Genomic DNA, 22,103 nt, shown 5'->3' with positions numbered 1-22,103 from the left:
TTTTGTCAATGTTTGTATTGCGTTTTATTTGATTTCCTTTGGCTTTATTTTCGAGGTGTACCCCAAGCTCAAAGAAAGTGCTAAAAAATTAACATTTTGGGATGCAAGACAAACTTTTTGTGGCGTTTTGGATAGATGGCAGGTGGTGAATGAGTAAAAATCCTATGCATATGTAACTGTTCAAGGTTAGGGTTAGACAAAATATTAACAGTGTGGTTAGGTTTAAAATCACGTTTTAGGAAGATAAATTGTAGAAATAGACTGGGTTTATGCCTTTGTGGATGTGGTAACTAGTGACGACATAGAATGACCCATCGAGACTTATGTTGGTTGCTAGGATACCACTGGGACTTTGTTGCAAACATGTCTGACAATGAAGGAGACCAAGGACCCAAAAGCACATTTTCTACTTACATGGCCGAGGGGGACCAGTTGTACCAGAAAGGAGAGTATGTCAAAGCCATTGAAAGCTACTCAACGGTATGGCTTTAACTTTGCTCTGTGTCGTTAACTATCAGCTACAGTAGCTAATAAAGTTTGCTAGAGAGAGGATTGGCAGAAGTAGGAAGCAGGAATAGGTACAGTGAGGACTATTGTATTGCTTCGTTCGTAACCAAGTGCTAAATGTGAATTTACCACATACGACTAGAAAAAAATCACTTGGAACACCCCTCCAACTGGTAGCTAAAAATGTTACTAGTGGGAACCTCGTCAATCAGCCTGCGCTCCGGCTCTCACGTCACCTATTAAGGACATTTTCGGCAGTTGAACGCTACAACAAGTCATTTATAAAAGAAATGTATTAATATGGTTGTTAAACCATATAATGTTTTTACAAGCATGATCGCTGTACTTTTAGTATATGGTTTATGCAGGTTGTTGGTCATTAGCCAATCAGCGTTTCTCAACTAGTTCAAAGCACGTGATCGCATCCGACTACTATTTACAACTTCGCCGTAGAGGGCTGCACACATTAGTCTGTTCTCATAGACTAGACGTAACATAGTAAACGTAAATCCGTGACACTAAAATTTGATTTTAGGTTTGGTAAGGTTACTTAAGGGATGGTGGATAGGCTTATAACGGGAACGTCTAGGAACCCAATGGTTGCATGTTCAAACCTCAACATGGACAACTTTAACATTTTAGCTAATTATGAAATTCAACTATTCACTACTTTTGAGCTACTTTGCAACTATTTAGCATGTTAACTAAACCTCCCCTTAACCATTTAACCTAACCGTAACCCTAACCTAGCTAACATTAGCCACAACAAAATGGAATTCATTAAAAAAAGGCCAGCCGTGCTTCTAGCCCCTTGGCAGTTTTGCAGTATTTTTTTTTTTAACGTGTTATTTCTTGCATTATTAGCCCAGAATTTGTTTGTGTTATTACATACAGCTGGGAAGAGCTTTTGGAGATTAGAGCGGTGGTAACTCACCAGCATTACGACCAGCAATATGACTTTCCCGAATCGGATCCTTTGTTCGTACCCTCCAGGGCAATTTAACTGATTCCAGAGGCTGATCCAAAACACCACTGGCAGAAAAGAGGTATAATGAGTGGACTTCTAGTCCAACCCAGGAGGTGTGCACACCACCCACTGCTTACGAGTATATTACTCGTTAATGTTCAGTCTCTGGATAATAAAGTTGATGAGCTCAGGGCGAGGATTTCCTTCCAAAGAGACATCAGGGATTGTAACGTACCCTGTTTCACGGAAACATGGCTCTCTCGGGATACACTGTGTGAGTCCATACAGCCAATTGGGTTCTCAGTTCATCGCACAGACAGGAATACATATCTCTCTGGGAAGAAGGAGGGCTGGGGAGTATGTTTCATGATTAACTACTCATGGTGTGATTGTGATAACGTACAGGACCTCAAGTCCTTTAGTTCACCTGACCTAGAATACCTCACAATCAAATGCAGACCGTATTACCTCCCTAGCCGCGTCCTCGGAGCATGTGCAGACCAAGCTGGCTGGAGTGTTTACAGACATATTCAATCTCTCCCTATCCCAGTCTGCTATCCCCACGTGCTTCGAGATGGCCACCATTGTTTCTGTACCCAAGCAAGAAAACTGAACTAAATGACTATCGCCCTGTAGCACTCACTTCTGTCATCATGAAGTGCTTTGAGAGACTAGTCAAGGATCATATCACTTCTACCTTACCTGACACCCTAGGCCCACTTCAATTTGTTTACCGCCCCAATATATCCACAGACGATGCAATCACTATCACACTGCCCTATCCCATCTGGACAAGAGGAATACTTATGTAAGAATGCTGTTCATTGACAATAGCTCAGTATTCAACACCATAGTACCCTTCAAGCTCATTATTAAGCTTGAGGCCCTGGGTCTGAACCCCGCCCTGTGCAACAGGGTCCTGGACTTCCTGACGGGCCGACCCCAGTTGGTGAAGGTAGGAAACAACACCTCCACTTCGCTGATCCTCAACACTGGGGCCCCACAAGGATGCGTGCTCAGCCCCCTCCTGTGCCCCCTGTTCACCCATGACTGCGTGGCCACGCACGCCTCCAATCATCAAGTTTGCAGACGACATAACAGTAGTAGGTCTGATTACCAACAATGACGAGACAGCCTACAGGGAGGAGGTGAGGGCCCTCGGAGTGTGGTGCTGGAAAATAACCTCTCACTCAACATCTACAAAACAAAGGAGCTGATCGTGAACTTCAGGAAACTGCAGAAGGAGCACCCCCTATCCACATCGACGGGACCGCAGTGGAGAAGGTGGAGTTCCTCGGCGTACACATCACTGACAGACTAAAATGGTCCACCCACACAAAGACAGTGTGGTGAAGGAGGCGCAACAGCGCCTCTTCAACCACAGGAGGCTGAAGAAATTTAGCTTGGCACCGAAAACTCTCACAAACTTTTACAGATGCACAATTGAGAGCATCTTGTCAGGCTGTATCATCGCCTGGTATGGCAACTCCACCGCCAGCAACCGCAGGGCTCTCCAGAGGGTGGTGCATTCTACCCAACGCATCACCGGGGGCAAACTACATTCTCTCCGGGACACCTACAGCACCCGATGTCACAGTAAGGCCAAAAAGATCAAGGACAACAACCACCCGAGCCACTGCCTGTTCACCCTGCTATCATCCATAAAGCGAGGTCAGTACAGGTGCATCAAAGCTGGGACCGAGAGACTGATAAACAGCTTCTATCTCAAGGCCATCAGACTGCTAAACAGCAATCACTAGCACATTAGAGGCTGCAGCTCTATATACAGACTTCAGATCATTGGCCACTAATGTAACACAAGTGACTTTAATAATGTTTACATATTTTTCATTACTCATCTCGTGTATATACTCTATTCTATTCTACTGTATTTTAGTCTATGCCGCTCTGACATTTATATATTCTTAATTCCATTCCTTTACTTTAGATTTGTGTATATTGTTGTGAAATTGTTAGATGTTACTTGTTAGATATTACTGCACCGTTGGAGCTAGAAACACAAGCATTTCGCTACACCCGCAATAACAGCTGCTAAACACGTGTATGTGTTCAATAAAATTAGATTTGATTTCAACATATACGTTTTGCCAATTCGTAACATATCATACCAAGCCCCATCGGTTCCTGAATGGACACCCATCCCCTGCTTTGCTAGCTGTAGACATGGTCCTTCGCCCCCAGCACGCAGCAGGCGGGACCAACATCATGTGGTAGTTAGCTAGCACACAGTGTCGCTCCTGTCTGCCGTGTATTGGAGAAAACCGTTCCCGACAGGCGGGGGCAAAAGACACTGTCTACCAGTAGCCCCCGCCTCCCACTAGCACAGCTAGCTTGCTAGTTAGGTTCACCACATGTTAGTTAGCTAGCTAGATAGCACACGGTGTCACCCCCGCCTCCCACCTGTTGTGTACCGGACTATCTTGCTAAAATAACAGTGTCCTTCGCTCCCAAACACCTGCCCTCACCGTTGTTAACAGAACTGCGAGAAAACAGTGCCCAACAGGCAGGGTCGAAGGACACTGTCTACTGGTGTATGGCCAGCTAGCTACAGTTGCCGCACCTTCTTCTGTGGGGTTTATCGGCAGCTGGCGTCCAACCTACTGTACTGGCACACCGCCCACCTTCCGTCTCCTAGCTTAAAAGTTGACCAATATAATTATAAAGAGGGGTTTCTGCAGATATAGGAATGTCTACATGCAGGAACGCCCCGAATTGCAGGCTGCAATTATCTTGGTCCCAACAGAGATCATTGTGTCACGGTCAACATTTTTTTTCATGTAAAAAATATTAGCTGCTTCAACTTCAGGGGCCTTCCTCTCCTAGTCGGGCATGCGAGTTCAAGTGCGCCTAGTATATGTGTGGTCTCATTGAAATAGAGTAGGCTTCCTATGCATGGGTTGAAAATCACGTGGCAGTTATCTTTCCAAGGAAATGTACTTAAATAGGATTAGACTATAATTTAATACAGTGTGTGTAAATAAATATTGATAGTGGAAAAAAGTGGAGGGCGCTCAACCAATGTGAGTCCAGGTGCAATCAAAATGTTTTATCATCATCGAAAAGGCTTAGGCTACCATGGTGAGTGAGAGTTGTGCTTTTCATTTTCAATAAATACTGATTACTGATTTATTTGTCTCTGCCTGCAGATCGTCCTCCTAAAATGTAGGCTCTATCTTATAAGGGGTGGCAGGGTAGCCTAGTGGTTAGAGTGTTGGACTTGTAACGGAAGGTTGGAAGGTCAAACCCCCGAGCTGACAAGGTACAAATCTGTCGTTCTGCCCCTGAATAGGCAGTTAACCCACTGTTCCTAGGCCGTCATTGAAAATAAGAATTTGGTCTTATCTGACTTGCCTAGTTAAAAAATAATAATAATAATAATAAGCAAAACCTAATACAAGTCTGTCGTCATTCTTGCTGCTTCAAGTTCAGTAACCATAGGTGCTCATGTGGTCTCAATTAAGCAGAGTAGGTTTTAGCTGCATGGGCAGAGAGACACAGGGCAGTTATCTTTCCAAGGAAATCTACTTCCTAAATGATTAGGTAAATGATTAGGTAAAATATAGTTTACTACATTGTCTTGAAATAAATAAATAATAATAAACATCCATATTAGTCTCTGTCTAAAAATCGTCCCACTCCTAAAAGGTAGGCTATACAAATAGCTCAAGAGAAAGTGCAAGTCTCTCCAATTCTGCTCTCTTCAAACTACACTGAACAAAAATATAAACACAACATGTAAAGTGTTGGTCCCATGTTTCATGAGCTGAAATAAAAAATCCCTGAAATGTTCTATACTCAGAAAAGCTTATTTCTTTCATATCAAGAAGCTGATTAAACAGCATGCTCATTACACTGGTGCACCTTGTGCTGGGGGCAATAAAAGGCCACTTTAAAATGTGCAGTTTTGTCACACAACACAATGCCACAGATGTATTCAAGTTTTGAGGGAGCGTACAGTTGGCATGCTGACTGCAGGATTGTCCACCAAGCTGCCTCCAACGACGATGTAGAGAATTTGGCAGTACGTCCAACCGGCCTCACAACTGCAAACCACATGTAACCACACCAGCCCAGGACCTCCACATCCAGCTAATTCACCTGTAAGATTGTCTGAGGGGGTGTGGGGAGGGTGCCAATGAGTATTTCTGTCTGTAATAAAGCCCTTTTATGGGGAAAAACTGGCTCCCCAGTGGGTGGGCCTATGCCCACCCATGGCTGCACCCCTTCCCAGTCATGTGAAATCCATAAATTAGGGTCTAATTAATTTATTTCAATTGACTGATTTCCTTATATGAACTGTAACTCATTAAAATCTTTGAAATTGTTGCGACAGCGAGTCGGACAGAAAGCCAGCGGGTGCGGGCAGGTGCTGTATGACTCTACTTCATAATTGGTCAATTCCCATCTCCCACTTGGTTATGAACGGAGTATATATTTGTATCATGTTTCCATGATAGACGGAGGGCCACAAAATATTTTTGAAAGGTTGCAATCACCACCGTCTGTGAATTTTGTGAGCAATAAATACCTCTCATATTGATGTATTTATGAATACAACTAGCTACTGCTACATGGGAATTATGTTTACAATACAGTGCATTTGGAAAGTATTCAGACCCCTTGACTTTTTCCACATTTTGTTACGTTACAGCCTTATTCTAAAATTGATTAAATTGTTTTTTCCCTCATCAATCTACACACAGTACCCCATAATGACAAAGCAAAAACAGTTTTTTGAAATTTAAGCAAATTTATAAAGCTCTGTCAGGTTGGATGGGGAGCATCACTGCAAAGCTATTTTCAAGTCTTTCCAGAAATGTTTGATTGGGTTAAATTCCGGGCTCTGGCTGGGCCACTCAAAGGACATTCAGATACTTGTCCCGAAGCCACTCCTGCGCTGTCTTGGTCTTGTACTTAGGGTCGTTGACCTGTTGGAAAGTGAACCGTCACCCCAGTCTGAGGTCCTGAGCGCTCTGGAGCAGGTTTTCATCTCTGTACTTTGCTCCGTTCGTCTTTCCCTCGATCCAGACGAGACGCTTGGCACTCAGGCAAAAGAGTACAATCTTGGTTTCATCAGACCAGACAATCTTGTTTCTCATGGTCTGAGAGTCCATTAGGTGCCTTTTGGCAAACTCCAAGCAGGTTGTAATGTGCCTTATACTGAGGAGTGGCTTCCATCTTGCCACTCTACCATAAAGGCCTGATTGGTGGAATGCTGCAGAGATTGTTGTCCTTCTGGAAGGTTCTCCCATTGCCACTCTGGAGCTCTGTCAGAGTGACCATCAGTTCTTGTCACCTCCTTGACAAAGGCTCTTCTCCCCCGATTGCTCAGTTTGGCCAGGCGGCCAGCTCTAGGAAGAGTCTTGGTGGTTCCAAACTTCTTCCATTTAAGAATGATGGATGCCACTGTGTTCTAGGGAACCTTCAATGCTGCAGACATTTTTTGCTACCCTTCCCCAGATCTGTGCCTCGACACAATCCTGTCTCGGAGCTCTAAGGACAATTCCTTCGACCTCATGGCTTGGTTTTTTTCTGACATGCACTGTCAACTGTGGGACCTTATAGAAAAAGGTGTGTGCCTTTCCAAACCATGTCTAATCGATTGAATTTACCACAGGTGGACTCAATCAAGTTGTAGAAACATCTCAAGGATGATCTGAATACTTTCCAAGTGTATTAGCAAATACTTTAGCTACCATTTGTGTTTTTTGTCATTAAAATTTGCAGGAGAATGTCACAAGCAGTTCACATTTGCTTAGCATAAGCAAGATATCTCCATAATGGGGATATCTTGTTTGTGGTAAGCAAATGTGAACTAATGGGCCATCGGTAAGGAATAGGCTAGACTAGAATGGCATAGAACAGAATAGCATTGAATAGAATAGAGAAGGATTAGCCAGTGTGTTCATCATTTGCCTTTCATTTAAAAATGAATACTGGATATCTTAAGTACTCTGGCTTTAATACAAAAAAAGGATCTTCCCTGGAGGCACATTAACTTGTGGTGAGTTGCTTGTATGCCTATAGGCACTCAACTGTCTTAACAATAGATGTCTATTATTCATTAGTGAGACAAAAATTATAGACTGACATCTCGTGAACTGTTGAGGAGCTGCAGTGTAACCGATAGACTGAAACGTCGACTGAATAAGGTTGAACCGCATGCTATTCCATTTGTGTTGAAATTTGAATCATTAACTGTTTTGATTATTTTAATCAAGACAAATAATGGTTTCATTATTTGTGTGCTGTGTGTGTGCGTTCTAGACAGGTCTCCGCGCCTCTCGAAAGCTCTGGAAAGACGAGAACTTTCTTTTCCTGCGCGTGCAATGCATGCGCCTCGCAGGTGCGTCATTGCGCAGGAATGCTGCGCTCTCATTGGGCAATGTAGTCAGAGCGTTCGAGAAATGTCTAGAAATCATAAGTTTTTTTTTTTTTAGGCAATGGGGATGGTATATATTCTGGTGAAGTACATTCAGATTCAATCATCGACCCAACGAGAATACTAAAGGGAAAAGAAAGCAAGAAAAGAGAAGAGCCACGTTCGAAAGACCTCCTCTACATTCATAAACTGTAAGTAAAGAGATTAATTCAGTACCCTATTTTCATAATGGCCGTGACAGTTATAAACTTGATAGAAATAGAAAATGAAGCTATGTTGGTTGTGTCGACATAGCCGATTTAGCTATAACATTATGCCAGAATATTTGGTTAACTAATAAAGAAATAATATTATAAAGATATAATAGTCATCCATTGATTATGTTATTTCATTGGACAGACTAGGCCTAATTTTTTTTTTTTTTTTTGTAGCATATTATAATTAGTTATTTCTTCGTTTTTAAGAAAATCTGCTCTAATTCTGTGAAGATAATACAATATTATTCAGGAGTGTTCATAGAAAAAAATGTAGGCCTGTTGTGAAAAGAGTTTCTCTGTAATAGATTAGCAGAAATGATTGTGTCTGCCATTGTCTTTGTTCAACTCCACTGAAAATGTGCCTGGCCAGTATTAGTGTATAACACTAATATATAACACAAACATTGACAACAGTGTTGTTATCAGACCTGGGTTCAAATGCGTATTATTGTTTTTCAAGGACTTTCAAATACCAGTACATTTTGAAATAAAATAGTTGAATATTGGAATATATGTTTGGAAATATATTTGGAAAGAATTGGCATGTATTTGAAAATACTCAAATACACAGACAAGTGTATTTTAAAATTAAAATATTAAAATATTCCATGCATTTGAACCCAGAATTGTTTGTTCCTAGGTGTATTAGAAATGTATTTGAAAATAGTTTCAAATTGTATTTATATGAAATTAGAAAATACTTAAATAGAAGTGACCAGATTATCTGAAAATATTAAAATACACAGAAAATAAGAATTACAAATACTTAAGAACGCATGTATTTTAACCCAGGTCTGGTTGTTATTCAAGTATATTTAGGATAACATCTCTGTTGGTTGAGATTGACATTACTTGCACCTAGGTTTTCGTAGAATAATATCAATTTCTAAAATATTTCATTATTTTGTAGGCAACTAACTCCAAACCATCAAGATGTCATCAGCTAAAGGCCCATCTATCGGCATTGACCTGGGCACCACCTACTCCTGTGTGGGGGTGTTCCAGCATGGCAAAGTGGAGATCATCGCCAACGACCAGGGCAACAGGACCACGCCCAGCTATGTGGCCTTCACAGACACTGAGAGACTCATCGGAGACGCAGCAAAGAACCAGGTGGCCATGAACCCCAACAACACCGTTTTCGACGCCAAACGCCTGATTGGCCGAAAGTTCAACGATCATGTCGTGCAAGCTGACATGAAGCACTGGCCCTTCAAGGTGATCAGCGACGGAGGAAAGCCTAAAGTTCAAGTCGATTACAAAGGTGAGAACAAATCCTTCAACCCAGAGGAGATCTCCTCCATGGTCCTGGTGAAGATGAGGGAGATCGCTGAGGCTTACCTGGGCCAGAAGGTGTCCAATGCAGTCATCACAGTCCCTGCCTACTTCAATGATTCACAGAGACAGGCCACTAAGGACGCTGGAGTGATCGCTGGGCTGAATGTGCTGAGGATCATCAACGAGCCCACGGCGGCAGCCATCGCTTACGGCATGGACAAAGGCAAGTCCAGGGAACGCAACGTCCTGATTTTTGACCTGGGTGGGGGCACCTTCGACGTGTCCATCCTGACCATCGAGGATGGGATTTTTGAGGTGAAGGCCACAGCTGGAGACACTCACCTGGGTGGGGAGGACTTTGATAACCGCCTGGTCAGTCACTTTGTGGAGGAGTTCAAGAGGAAACACAAGAAGGACATCAGCCAGAACAAGCGGGCTCTGAGGAGACTGAGGACAGCCTGCGAGAGGGCCAAGAGAACGCTGTCCTCCAGCTCCCAGGCCAGCATTGAGATTGACTCCCTCTTTGAGGGCATCGACTTCTACACCTCCATCACCAGGGCTCGTTTTGAGGAGATGTGTTCTGACCTCTTCAGGGGAACACTGGAACCTGTGGAGAAAGCCCTCAGGGATGCCAAGATGGACAAGGCCCAAATCCACGACGTCGTCCTGGTCGGAGGCTCCACCCGGATCCCCAAGGTCCAGAAGCTCCTGCAGGACTTTTTCAACGGCCGAGAGCTAAACAAGAGCATCAACCCAGACGAGGCGGTGGCCTATGGCGCTGCCATCCAGGCGGCCATCTTATCTGGCGACAAGTCTGAGAACGTCCAGGACCTGCTGCTGCTGGATGTGGCTCCCCTGTCCCTGGGCATCGAAACTGCCGGAGGTGTCATGACCGCCTTGATCAAACGCAACACCACCATCCCATCCAAACAGACCCAGACCTTCACCACTTACTCCGACAACCAGCCCGGGGTCATGATCCAGGTCTACGAGGGAGAGAGAGCCATGACCAAGGACAACAACCTCCTGGGGAAGTTTGAGCTCTCTGGGATCCCCCCTTCCCCACGAGGAGTCCCTCAGATCGAGGTGACCTTTGACATCGACGCCAACGGCATTCTGAACGTAGCAGCGGTGGACAAGAGCACGGGCAAAGAGAACAAGATCACCATCACCAACGACAAGGGCCGGCTCAGCAAAGAGGATATTGAGAGGATGGTGCAGGATGCTGACAAATACAAAGCTGAGGATGACGCACAGAGGGAGAAGATGGCAGCCAAGAACTCCCTGGAGTCATACGCCTTCAATATGAAGAGCAGCGTGGAGGATGACAACATGAAAGGCAAGATCAGCGAGGAGGACAAAAAGAAAGTGATGGACAGGTGCGACCAGACCATTTCCTGGTTGGAGAACAACCAGCTAGGCGACAAAGAGGAGTATGAGCATCAGTTAAAGGAGCTGGAGAAAGTATGCCAGCCTATCATTACCAAGCTATACCAGCAGGGAGGGATGCCCACAGGTTGCTGTGGAGATCAGGCACGGACCAGCTCTGGTGTCAGCTCCCAAGGCCCAACCATTGAAGAGATTGACTAAAGTGAGGGACTTGTATAAAGGACTTTTCAAAATGTATAAGTATCACTGAATAAAATTTGCTATTCAAGAAGTACTTGTACTTATTTCTACTGGTTAGAATGTTAATGCATAGCCTCCCGGGTGGCGCAGTGGTTAAGGGCGCTGTACTGCAGCGCCAGCTGCGCCACCAGAGACTGGGTTCGCGCCCAGGCTCTGTCGTAACCGGCCGTGACTGGGAGGTCCGTGGGGCGACGCACAATTGGCCTAGCGTCGTCCGGGTTAGGGAGGGTTTGGCCGGTAGGGAAATCCTTGTCTCATTGCGCACCAGCGACTCCTGTGGCGGGCCGGGCGCAGTGCGCGCTAACCAAGGTTGCCAGGTGCACTGTGTTTCCTCCGACACATTGGTGCTTGGTTGGGTTGTGTATCGGAGGACGCATGACTTTCAACCTTTGTCTCTCCTGAGCCCGTACGGGAGTTGTAGCGATGAGACAAGATAGTAGCTACTAAAACAATTGGATACCACGAAATTGGGGAGAAAAAGGGGTCAACTTATGTTAATGCATTTTTATGGCTCAGTGCTAGTTAGGAAGTGCTTTATATATTTATTGGTTGTACTGTAAAAATGACAATATATAAACATACTGAAAGATAAAAGAAAACACACTGATGTAAATCTGTTTCATACCATATTTCATTGCTGGACATTGCAAATAAATGTATTGAAATAAGTTTCTAGGTCTCTTGGCTGTTTCCTTGAATTTCTTCTCATCATAATACATTCAGTATTCACATTTCTATAATATTTCTTACACAAAATTGTAAACAAAACTTTGATAGATGGCTAAACCACCAGAGATACCTGAATGGCCACAATGTTTAGGCTATCAACTCTTTATTCTCTGATAACATCTGATCCAATCACTACGGTTCTTCTTGGAAAAAGAGGCACAAATATATTTCTGGCACATATTTAAAAAAAATATTACAGGTCACAGTTTTCTTTACTTTGTGCTTAATGGTGTTAAGCTCAGAGAACCAAATACTGTATAATTAATTTATTTTGAAGTATTTAAAGTGAAACTGACAACATTTGAACTACTTTGCAGATATGAAACAAATGGGCAATCATAATATCAGTAAAACATCAAATTCCCAGTTTATGCTTCAAAACCAACTTTATAAGAGGTTTTAAAATTGGTTCTATTTGACTCAAAATTCCATGAAGTAAAGTAAGGCATTGTTGGGAGAATAGATGGATGCAGTTCAATGCATGATTAATATAATTCACCAATGCATTTCTTGGTAGTCCAAAACATTTTGCTATCAGGTTGTAAATCACAGCTGGCCTGGTACTATGTTTGCTGCTGCCATTAATTCGGGATGCACTGTTTCAGTTTCAATAACTTAATATTTTGAACAAAACAGACTTAACTAATGCTGGGAATGTCAATGCAATGAAACTATAAGATGTTCACCCATAAAATGTATGTTTCATTCAATGAAAAACATGTTTTAAGTTTACATTTTACAACCTATAGCTAAGTTATTGTTATCTGGAGTTGTTAAATACTTTTTGATTAGGGTCGCAGCATATTATGCACATCTGCAAGTGTAGCAGCAAAGGCTGGACAAATGATTTATCTATTTTGTTTTAAAATGTTAAGATGCTATATACAGCATATGTACATAAGTGGACATTATAAAGGGCCATGTTTTTTTTCAAATAAACAGTGGCCAGTGTGAGTCACAGTTGCACGTTTTAGTTGGGTAATTCAAAACTTCAATAATTCCAAACCTAGGAGGCTCGTGGTTCTCACCCCATTCCATAGACTTTCGCAGTAGTTATGACTACACATGGAGTACGTCCTCCAACCTATCAGAGCTCTTGCAGTATTGACTAACAACTTTTACATCTAATCAAAGGATCCGATAATTGATTTAGTACTGAAAGCATAAGCTACAGTTAGCTAGCACTGCAGTGCATAAAGTGTAGTGAGTAGTTGACTCAGAAAGGCAATAGTTGAAGCAGCATAGATAGAGAGAGCGAGCTAGCTATATTTCGTTGTATTCTTTTTCTTCTTAGTCTATCTTTCACTTAGCTAATGCAGCTAATTTAGCCTACCCAAATATCCTGACTCAAACAGAGAGGAATGCTTTTTATGTTAGCTAGCTGGCTAAGGCTATCCAACACTGCAACTCTTCCAAGTCAATGTAAGCTTTTGGTTTTATAAATGTATTGACACCGGGACCCACCGGTTTAACTGCTAAACTACTTGCTGTACACTGTGATGCATGATTGTACACTTGGGATTGGATTGTGGGTGTACCAATGCGTTGGTTCTATTTTGTTTTGTTTTACTATAACCTTGATATGGTGACGATGTAGGTTGTGTAGCGGTTATGGTGTGAAGGTTTGGCATGGAGAGGTTTTTGTGCCTAGTCACAGACAGCTGTTGTGTTGTGTACTGAAGTCCACAAGTGAAGGGAAAAAGTGAAAGAAGGAAAGCTTGTAGATGCGAGAAGGAATTTTACAACAAGCAAAGTGATAATGCTCTATGTGGCTGCTATGAAATTGAACTGTGGGTGATCAGGGGTGTATTCATTCTGCCGATTCTTTGGCAAAAAGTTTCTTAAACAGAACGAAATGGGGCGGGACCTACCTCAATTTGTCCAATAGAAACTCTTGAAACGTTTTGCAACTGTTTGGACTAAAGATTACACCCCAGATGCAGGCAAGAGTGTGCAAGGCGGTATTGAATGTGTCTCTGTCACCTTGATTACTCCAATTTGTCTCTCGACCTGTGCAACTACAATATAAACTTTCATTTCTAGGCTATAGGTTGTAGCAATCTCTTGATTGGTATTTGGCAAATTTGAGTAACATGTAGTAGCCTACACCTATTGATGTTACATTGAGCTGGGTGAATGGGAATATGAATGAGAGTCATCCAATATGCTGTAATAGAAATAAGGCCATGGTCATAAAACAAAATCCTCCATAATCTTCAACGGCACAAACCGGCACTGCTGCGTATATAATGTGAAGTGGGTCCTAATTTAGTAGTTGCATTGTGCTGCATTGCGGTATGGTAAGGCACCTTTTAAAGTGTGTGAAATCATAGTATTTTACTGTCAGCCATTGTTGCTGTTAATGCTCATTCAGACCACCAGAGGGCATTTTTGAGCACATCTACTCCAGCCTGAAAGAAATTACTGCGGACCTACAGTAAAACTACAAAATAAGGCCACGTTGTCGACAGTTTTATGGGTTTAACTGAATGAACGATTATCTAGAATAAATTAGTCGCCTTCTTTTCTTTCTAATGGGCAGCAAACTGTTTTTTTTTTATAAACTTCAGTTTCACACTGTGGTAAATAAAGATGTTAAGCCATATATTCATCTAAACTCATTTCTATTTGATAGGGTGCCATTGAGGCAGTTTATGATATAGATTATTTTGTTATAAGGTCACTGTTTTATGTGGCGTGTGTGTTTCTATACAATCATTCAAATTAGTTTCCAGCACCAATTAGCTGTTATGAGCGTTTTATATAGCTAGCTATTGTCCAATTTAATTTCTCATCAAGGTGTGAACTGTAACTCACATTCATTACTACTGTAAGCCCAGTATTCTAAAAATGAAAAACAGCATCTACAGTACTTTTCATCAACATCTTTGTGTTTTTGTTAATAAAATATATTATAATTTTATTTAAAAAAAGACTGTTTCAAAATGCAGATGTTTATTAGGTTACTGTACAGCAGCTGATACCAAACTAGGGGTCGGGACCAAAGCTCCCACAGGATATCTGACACCTCCTAACTCGATATTGTCTGGTAAAGACTCTGCATCAAAACTCAGCAGGACAGACAGTATCTTCTCTGTTTCACCACGCTCTCCACCGGGTCTGCGTCACACCAAACGGCAGGTTTGGTCAACAGCCCTCAGCTCTGGAGAGCATAGCAAATCAAAGTTCTTGTCCCAAGACGTGTGGTGCGCGGTATCTTGAATTTTCCGCCATGTAGCGTCGACTCAAGAAACTCTTAACAGTCGCCATTACACTTCTTCTTCTTCGATATAATATGATGATGGTCCGCAAACAAACGTTTAAAGTGCACCTACTGTGCTGGAATGTACGATCAATCATGATCTGTCCCTATTCTGTACTACCATGAACATAAAATTCAAAACCAAATAAATCCCTAACTTTTACCACACCCCAACCCCATTAAACTTGATCTATATCCTGTTGAAACACTCCACCTTCAGGATTGTTCAGCATGTCAACAACCATTTCAACAGTAGCATCTGTTACCCCCAATATCTCTTTTCCGACCTCTCGTCCCTTCGTCCAAAATTTTTGCCATGCTTCGCTTGCCCCACCGCCATTACACCTCGCGGCCATCCTCCCCCCATTTACATTATTTTTATTTGGATGATGGGCAAGGAGGTATGGTAGGGCGACCAGGCCCCCTAAGGCCCGCCCATAATGCTGACCCTGGTTTAAAGTTGAGCAATATCATTCAAGCAAAGTAATGAGACAGGGTGTGTAAGTATGCCTCCAGGATAATAGGCTGTTGGCCTCATGTAAAAAAAGACCAAGGACATCCAAAATCCATCAGATTAACTGTTTTTAATGAAGCCAGCAATGCAAATTATTAATCTCAGTGAGAGACAGTATACAGGTATTATTGCATGTTGACCTACCAATCGTAGTGAAATTAAATCTACTCATGATCAGTTTCATATATTTCATAGTATATTGTCTTGATAGTGGCATTGACGTTGTTGTTTGGCTAGCAAGCAAAACTTGACGTTCATTTACACACTGTTCACATTTGGGAAAACTGGTCCACCCACTTGGTAGCTAGCAGTGGAGGCTGGTGGGAGGAGCTATAGGAGGACAGTCTCTGAGTAATGGCTGGATTGGAATAAGTAGAACAGAGTCAAACGTGGTTTCCATATGTTTGATATGTTTGATACCGTTTCATTTATTCCATTCCAGCCATTACAATGAGCCCATTCTCCAATAGCTCCTCCCACCAGCCTCCACTGGTAGCTAGCTATCGTTAGTTCAAATATAGCAAAATGATGTACTGATATGAAAGTGCAATTGTAAACCCAAGGGTTGCACATTTTGTTTTTTGCCCTAGCACTACATAGCTGATTCAAATAATGAAAGCTTGATGATGAGTTGATTATTTGAATCAGCTCTGTAGTGCTAGGGCAAAAACCAATACGTGCACCCCTTGGGTCCCGAGGGTCGAGTCTGGCTGAAATGTAGGAAAGAGGTCCCACGTGGAGGGTTCTCGGTTGAACGTGGACACTCATCGGATAGTCTTTGCACTTTGAAACCCACGCCCACCATGATGTATAGCACCGCCCACTGGGAGAAACGGTGAAAAGAGTGGGCGTGTTTGAGTGGTAAGGCTAAAGCAACCGACTGGGGAGGTATATCTCACACAGCCAAAAGTCGGACACTAATGTGGTTTTCCAACAGCAAGGATCAGATCAACATGGCAGTGTTGCCATTGTTTTATAAAATGCTTTCATTATAATGTTGAAAAAAAACATGTCTCCTAAGCACAAACATAAATCATACGTGTGTACATTGTACAATCAATTAGTGAGAGAGCGCCTCAAACATCACATTCACATCACGGCACAGTTGGTTCCTGTTTCAGTCATGTCTTTGGTCATGTAAAAAAAAAACGAATGATTGGTTGGCAATAGAGCCTCCCACAATGCAAGAGATGGATGAAGTTATGAGAAGAAACTTGCAGTTGACTGCAGTCAAAACATCATGACCTTAGATCACATGATTTTTGTAATGCTAAATCTTGGGTGTCCAGGAAGGGACTAGTGGGAAAGATGATATCTGTGGGGTAGCTCTAATGATAGCTAAACAATAAACATTTAGCCACTTATAGCTAGCTATTTAGCTATGACCATATAATCTATTTGCTGTGGTTGAGTGCAATCTCTGTGTATATGCATTTAGACAATTTCTTCTGTTACTCAGCTGTCAATCGAAAACGCATGTGCTGGTTGCCAAGTCGTTTGGGCTGTCTCCTCAGTCAGTGGCTGGTGGCTTTTTTGCTACTCAAGTCTAAACTACATGTTTGTCAAGTTTGTATTTGTAGCTAATGACAGTTCATACATTTCTTTCAGGCATTGATTCTTCAGCCAGATGACAAAAATTGTCTGGTTGCCAGATCCAAATGTTATGTAAAGATGGGAGATTCTGGTAATGCATTGAGGGATGCAGAGGCCTCTCTCAAGGAGGACAAAGAATTCTTCAAGGTGCAATTTAAACATTGGGCATCATTATTCAGCCCTGTTCTATTTTCAGCCTTTGGCATTATTGTGTAGCTGTCATTGTATTGTCTCTCTGCCAGTGTTATTCAGGGAAGCTTTTTATTGTCTGTTTTGTTTGGAACGGAACAGATCCCCCTGTTGGCCAGCTACTGTACTGAAATTCAAAGCTTTTTTATTTTCAATGACCACTAGGGCACACTGTTGTTTCTGTTTAGTCATCATTTCCCAAGCAAAATTCATTGATTTATTTGTATTCCTCATTTCCCAGGGTTTGTATCAGAAAGCGGAAGCTTTATACACCATGGGAGACTTTGAGTTTGCCCTGGTGTTTTACCACAGGGGGCACAAACTGAGGCCAGAGCTGCAGGAATTTAGACTGGGAATCCAGAAGGCCCAAGAGGCTATCGACAACTCTGTGGGCAGTAAGTACTGGGTCCAAAAATATTTTTGTAAAAGACCAACAGATTGAGTACCTCATTGTTCTCATTAATGCAGTTTTGTGTAAGTTTTCCATCTGGTTTTCTAAATATCTTACCTTTCTACCACCTCAGGCCCCTCATCTGTGAAACTGGAAAACAAGGGCGACCTGTCCTTCTTCCACAAGGCCGATGAGGTGAGTCAATGGTAAAGCCTTGAGACGATAAGCTGCATCTTTGTCATAATTCCTCCCACCTCGACATGTATGTCATCCTCATGATGAATTCTGTGTGTGGGGTTGATTGGCAGGTGAAGAAGGGACGACCGAAGGGGCTGATTCACCCCCTGAGAAGGGAGATGAGGCAGCAGAACCAGAAGACGCCTAAGAGTGAGAAGACAGCCAAGCAGCTTCTGGGAGAGCTCTACAGCGATAAGGAGTACCTAGAGAAGTTACTGAAAGATGAAGGTGGCGCAGCCAAACATCTTTTACTTAGCATGTTCTTGTATTTTCACTCTTTCCTTTGAGTTTCAGTACACAATCAATACACTGTCACACTTGGGAAGATGCTCTTTTATCACGTACCCTATCTGGAGAATTTTCCTCTACGTGTCTTTTGATTTCCCTTACACATTATTATCAGCATGAATTACAGAGCCCAGTGTGTGGTAAAGGGCAAATATTCCATTAAAGTCCAAGTCATAAATGGCCTCCAGACTTGGTGAAAGGTAAGATGCGGGATGGGGAGAGACTGCAGGACCTCATCCTCAACTGCATCACCTATCTGGACACACGCACTGAGTTCTGGCGCCAGCAGAAGCCCATCTACGCACGGGAGAGAGACCGCAAGCTCATGCAGCAGAAGTGGAACAAGACCCGGCAGAACCCTCCCTCTGATCCCACCCGTTTTGTACTCAAGAGCCTGGAAGAGATTGATGCAGGTAAGACAGAACAGACCCAAGGATGAATATGGTAGTTTGATGCTTATCAATACATCCTGGTCAATAGTAAACAGATGTTTCCCCCCTCTAAGCTTTGACTGCAGGCAATGCAGAGAGCAGCCTGAAGAAAGCTCGGGAGGTCCTGAAGTCAGTTCAATGCTGGTCAGAGGAGGTGGTTCCCAATAAGAAAGAGGTGCTGGGGAACCTTCACAGCTGCATTGGAAATGCCCTGATTGACCTGGGGAAAATGGACAGAGCCCTAGACAACCATCTGAAGGACTTGGACCTCGCCAGACAATGGTGAGTGCTGTGGAGTGGACACTTAATTTCAGTCTGAAAGGTACACTCAACTACGCATTTATTTTGATAGTGAGGCTAAAACGTTTAATTTGGCTCTATACGGCAGGATTTTGGAGATCAAATGCTAACTTCCCCTCTTATGTTGAGAGGTTAGCATGTATTGGGGGCATGATCTTTGTACATCTTTCTCACTCATCATGATTCATGATTATCCTTAATCATGATAGCGTCCACATTAATGTAGAAGTGTTCAGAAACGTTGTTCTTATTTACAATCAAAGTGATTCCAAAATGACACAATACATTATTTACCATTCATTTATTTTGGGCACAACATAATCCAAAACACAATCAAAACAAACAGCAAATGCATCCAGTAAGTTTGTAGAGTCACAAGCTTGATGTTGTCATTGCATGCTAGGAATATGGGACCAAATACTCAATTTTTGACTCCATTTAATACACTAAGTGAATTTGTCCAAATACTTGACACCTTCAAATGGGGGGACTATATACATAAAGTGCATTCATATCTAAAAGGTAAAACAGATATGTATGAAAATAATCTCAAATAAAAGGTGACATTCTGTACTGTCTCCTCATATAAAACATTTGATCTCAAGTCCAAAATGCTGGCGTATAGAGCCAAAATACGTAATAAATACGTAGGGGTGAGTATATGATTGTCTAACAACCCACATTTCAAATCAAGTGCTTTTCACACACTGCATCTTATTTTTTGAACAGTGTTCTTTCACTTTCTTTGTTGTCCAACAGCAAACTCCCAGAGGCAAAGTCAAGGGCACTTGATAATGTTGGCCGAGTGTATGCCAGAATAGGAAAGTTCCCACAGGCTATCGATGCGTAAGTGGAAACTCAAAAGTATATGGCATCACATCTGTGTTTTTTATATGTTTTGATTGTGTGATGAAGCAAATAGTTTTCTTTAATACAAAGGATTCCTAATGTATGTATTCACTGTGTCATTCTATTCACAGTGTTTGTGTATTTGCTTCTCCATTCTCAGCTGGGAGGAAAAGATCCCCCTGGCCAGTGGCGGTTTGGAGAGGACCTGGCTGTTCCATGAGATAGGCCGCTGCTACCTGGAGCTGAAGCGTCACACCGAGGCCCGGGACTACGGCGTTCGCTCACTCGCTGTGGCCGATGAAATCGCTGATGAGAAGTGGCAACTGAACGCCTGTGTGTTGGTAGCACAGTCCGAGAGTAAGTGCAGGTAGAAGTGTGGAGGAACCCTTCCCTTGTTTGAGTCATTGATAAGTTGTGATGTGTATAGCAATGGCTCCCTGGCATGTATTTTATGTTAATCTTTACAGACTCTTAAAGAAAATAGCATTATCTCATGTCTGAGCTTGATCAAATTAATAAAATGTATTTTTTATGTACTGTGGTTCCATTGAGGGGCGGCAGGTAGCCTAGAGGATAGAGTGTTGGTACAGTGTTGTTTCGAATCCCCGAACCAGCATGGTGGAAAAATCTGCCGTTCTGCCCTTGAGCAAGGCAGTAAACCCCCACAACTGCTCCCCTGGCGTCGATACCATGGACGTCGATTAAGGCAGCCCCCCGCACCTCTCTGATTCAGAAGGGTTGGGTTAGATGTGGAAGACTCATTTCGGTTGAATGCATTCAGTTGTATAACTGACTAGGTATCCCCCCTTTCCCTTGACTTTCTGGGATTGAATGGCAAAATGTCCGTACAATTCTGATAAATGCTGATTCTTTTGAATTACAACCTGGGGACACGAGCGTTGATTTCATAGAAACTTTGGACACGAGTGTTGATTTCATAGAAACTTTGGACACGAGTGTTGATTTCATAGAAACTTTGGACACGAGTGTTGATTTCATAGAAACTTTGGACACGAGTGTTGATTTCATAGAAACTTTGGACACGAGTGTTGATTTCATAGAAACTTTGGACGCGAGTGTTGATTTCATGGAGACTGTGTTTAGTCTTTGTCTACTTGATCTTGGTCAAAGCATTGAACTGGTCCTAACAGTCTTTTCATTCTGTGTCCCCTCCCAGTGAAGCTTGGCAACTTTAAATCCGGTGTTGCCCACTTTGAAAGAGCTTTGGACAGGGCTAAGGTTCTCCAGGATGACCCTGCTAGGGATGCCATCCAGAAGGTTACCTGATCATCCTTGTCAATTCAAGTCACTTCTTTCCTATTGTCAAATCACAATGGCTCACTGATACAATATTTTATGCCCTTATTTAGGCTCTCCGTGAGGCAAGGCAACGTTTATGAGCGCTCATTAGAAGATGACTGAAGAGGAGCCACAGACAGATTGTCAAAGACAATGTAATAAAAATGGTCTTTTTAACATGCTTCTCTGACCTCCACTTGAGTTTTTTTGCATACTTTTATTTTATTTTTTGATTTACGTATTTAGAAATAGAAACATTGCACACATACAAAATGTACATACCCCTTACAGAATAAACTTAGGAGATACAGCTGAGGAAAGGACTTCACTTGGGTGGGAACAAAATCGAATTATCCTATGATGTATTACTTTGAAAATCTATTATTCATCTACACAGGGATTCAATCATTACAGCTATGTATAGTATAATTTGAAGTCTTTCATTTATGTGTTTCCTGTAGTATTGCAATAAATGCACGTTTCCAATGTAATGTTTTGTAGTGTCTCATTAATAAAGCGTTTTGTTATGCCTTGCCTAGTGTTTTGGAGTGATTTTTGTTTGCAGTGTAACGTGCCACCGACTAATGATCCAGAAAGCGATTACTGTGTGTTGAGTCGTTGGCACTTGGCACACATGGTATTGTTAATCTAATTAAAACTATCTGAGAGACCGAGAGAGAGCGAGAGAGAGAATGACCCAGAAGCGTTATATGCTATAAGGAAATATAGGTTAGGAAGATGGTTAAGATGTGTTTCGATTGCCTTATGAAACTCATGAACTTTTGCTGATCTGGCACATTTTTCAGCAAAGCCTGTTAGCAGGTGTTGGGTAACTTGGGTTTAATTGCCTGTGCCAATGTGCATATAAGCAGGCCATTGGAGACAAAAACAACAGACATGTACTGACTGGCACAATTCTCCCAGTCAAAAGTCATCTTACAGTTCTTTAGAACTGTGTACACGTTTCACTGTGGTGTTTT

General features: G+C 42.4%; 2 protein-coding genes across 2 annotated transcripts; both read left to right on the top strand.

Annotated features, from left to right (window-relative positions):
• Window positions 1–90: 90 nt before the first annotated feature.
• On the top strand, window positions 91–21,657 carry odad4 (outer dynein arm docking complex subunit 4). Its single transcript, XM_024433164.2, has 11 exons — window positions 91–480; window positions 17,155–17,286; window positions 17,570–17,723; window positions 17,853–17,914; window positions 18,028–18,184; window positions 18,433–18,657; window positions 18,750–18,957; window positions 19,735–19,821; window positions 19,985–20,181; window positions 21,002–21,102; window positions 21,195–21,657. The coding sequence occupies exons 1-11, from the start codon at window positions 307–309 to the stop codon at window positions 21,222–21,224; spliced, it is 1,527 nt and encodes a 508-aa protein (XP_024288932.2). The 5' UTR covers window positions 91–306; the 3' UTR covers window positions 21,225–21,657.
• LOC112258648 (heat shock 70 kDa protein-like) lies at window positions 7,921–11,072 on the top strand. Its single transcript, XM_024433161.2, has 2 exons — window positions 7,921–8,068; window positions 9,045–11,072. Exon 2 carries the CDS (start codon window positions 9,068–9,070, stop codon window positions 11,000–11,002), a length of 1,935 nt encoding a protein of 644 aa, XP_024288929.2. The 5' UTR covers window positions 7,921–8,068; window positions 9,045–9,067; the 3' UTR covers window positions 11,003–11,072.
• Window positions 21,658–22,103: the final 446 nt, after the last annotated feature.

The sequence above is a fragment of the Oncorhynchus tshawytscha genome, linkage group LG09 (genome assembly GCF_018296145.1).
Source record: "Oncorhynchus tshawytscha isolate Ot180627B linkage group LG09, Otsh_v2.0, whole genome shotgun sequence".
NCBI lineage: Eukaryota > Metazoa > Chordata > Actinopteri > Salmoniformes > Salmonidae > Oncorhynchus > Oncorhynchus tshawytscha.
The sequence above is the reverse complement of the archived record's forward strand: the minus strand, read 5'-3'. Positions and strand labels throughout refer to the sequence as shown.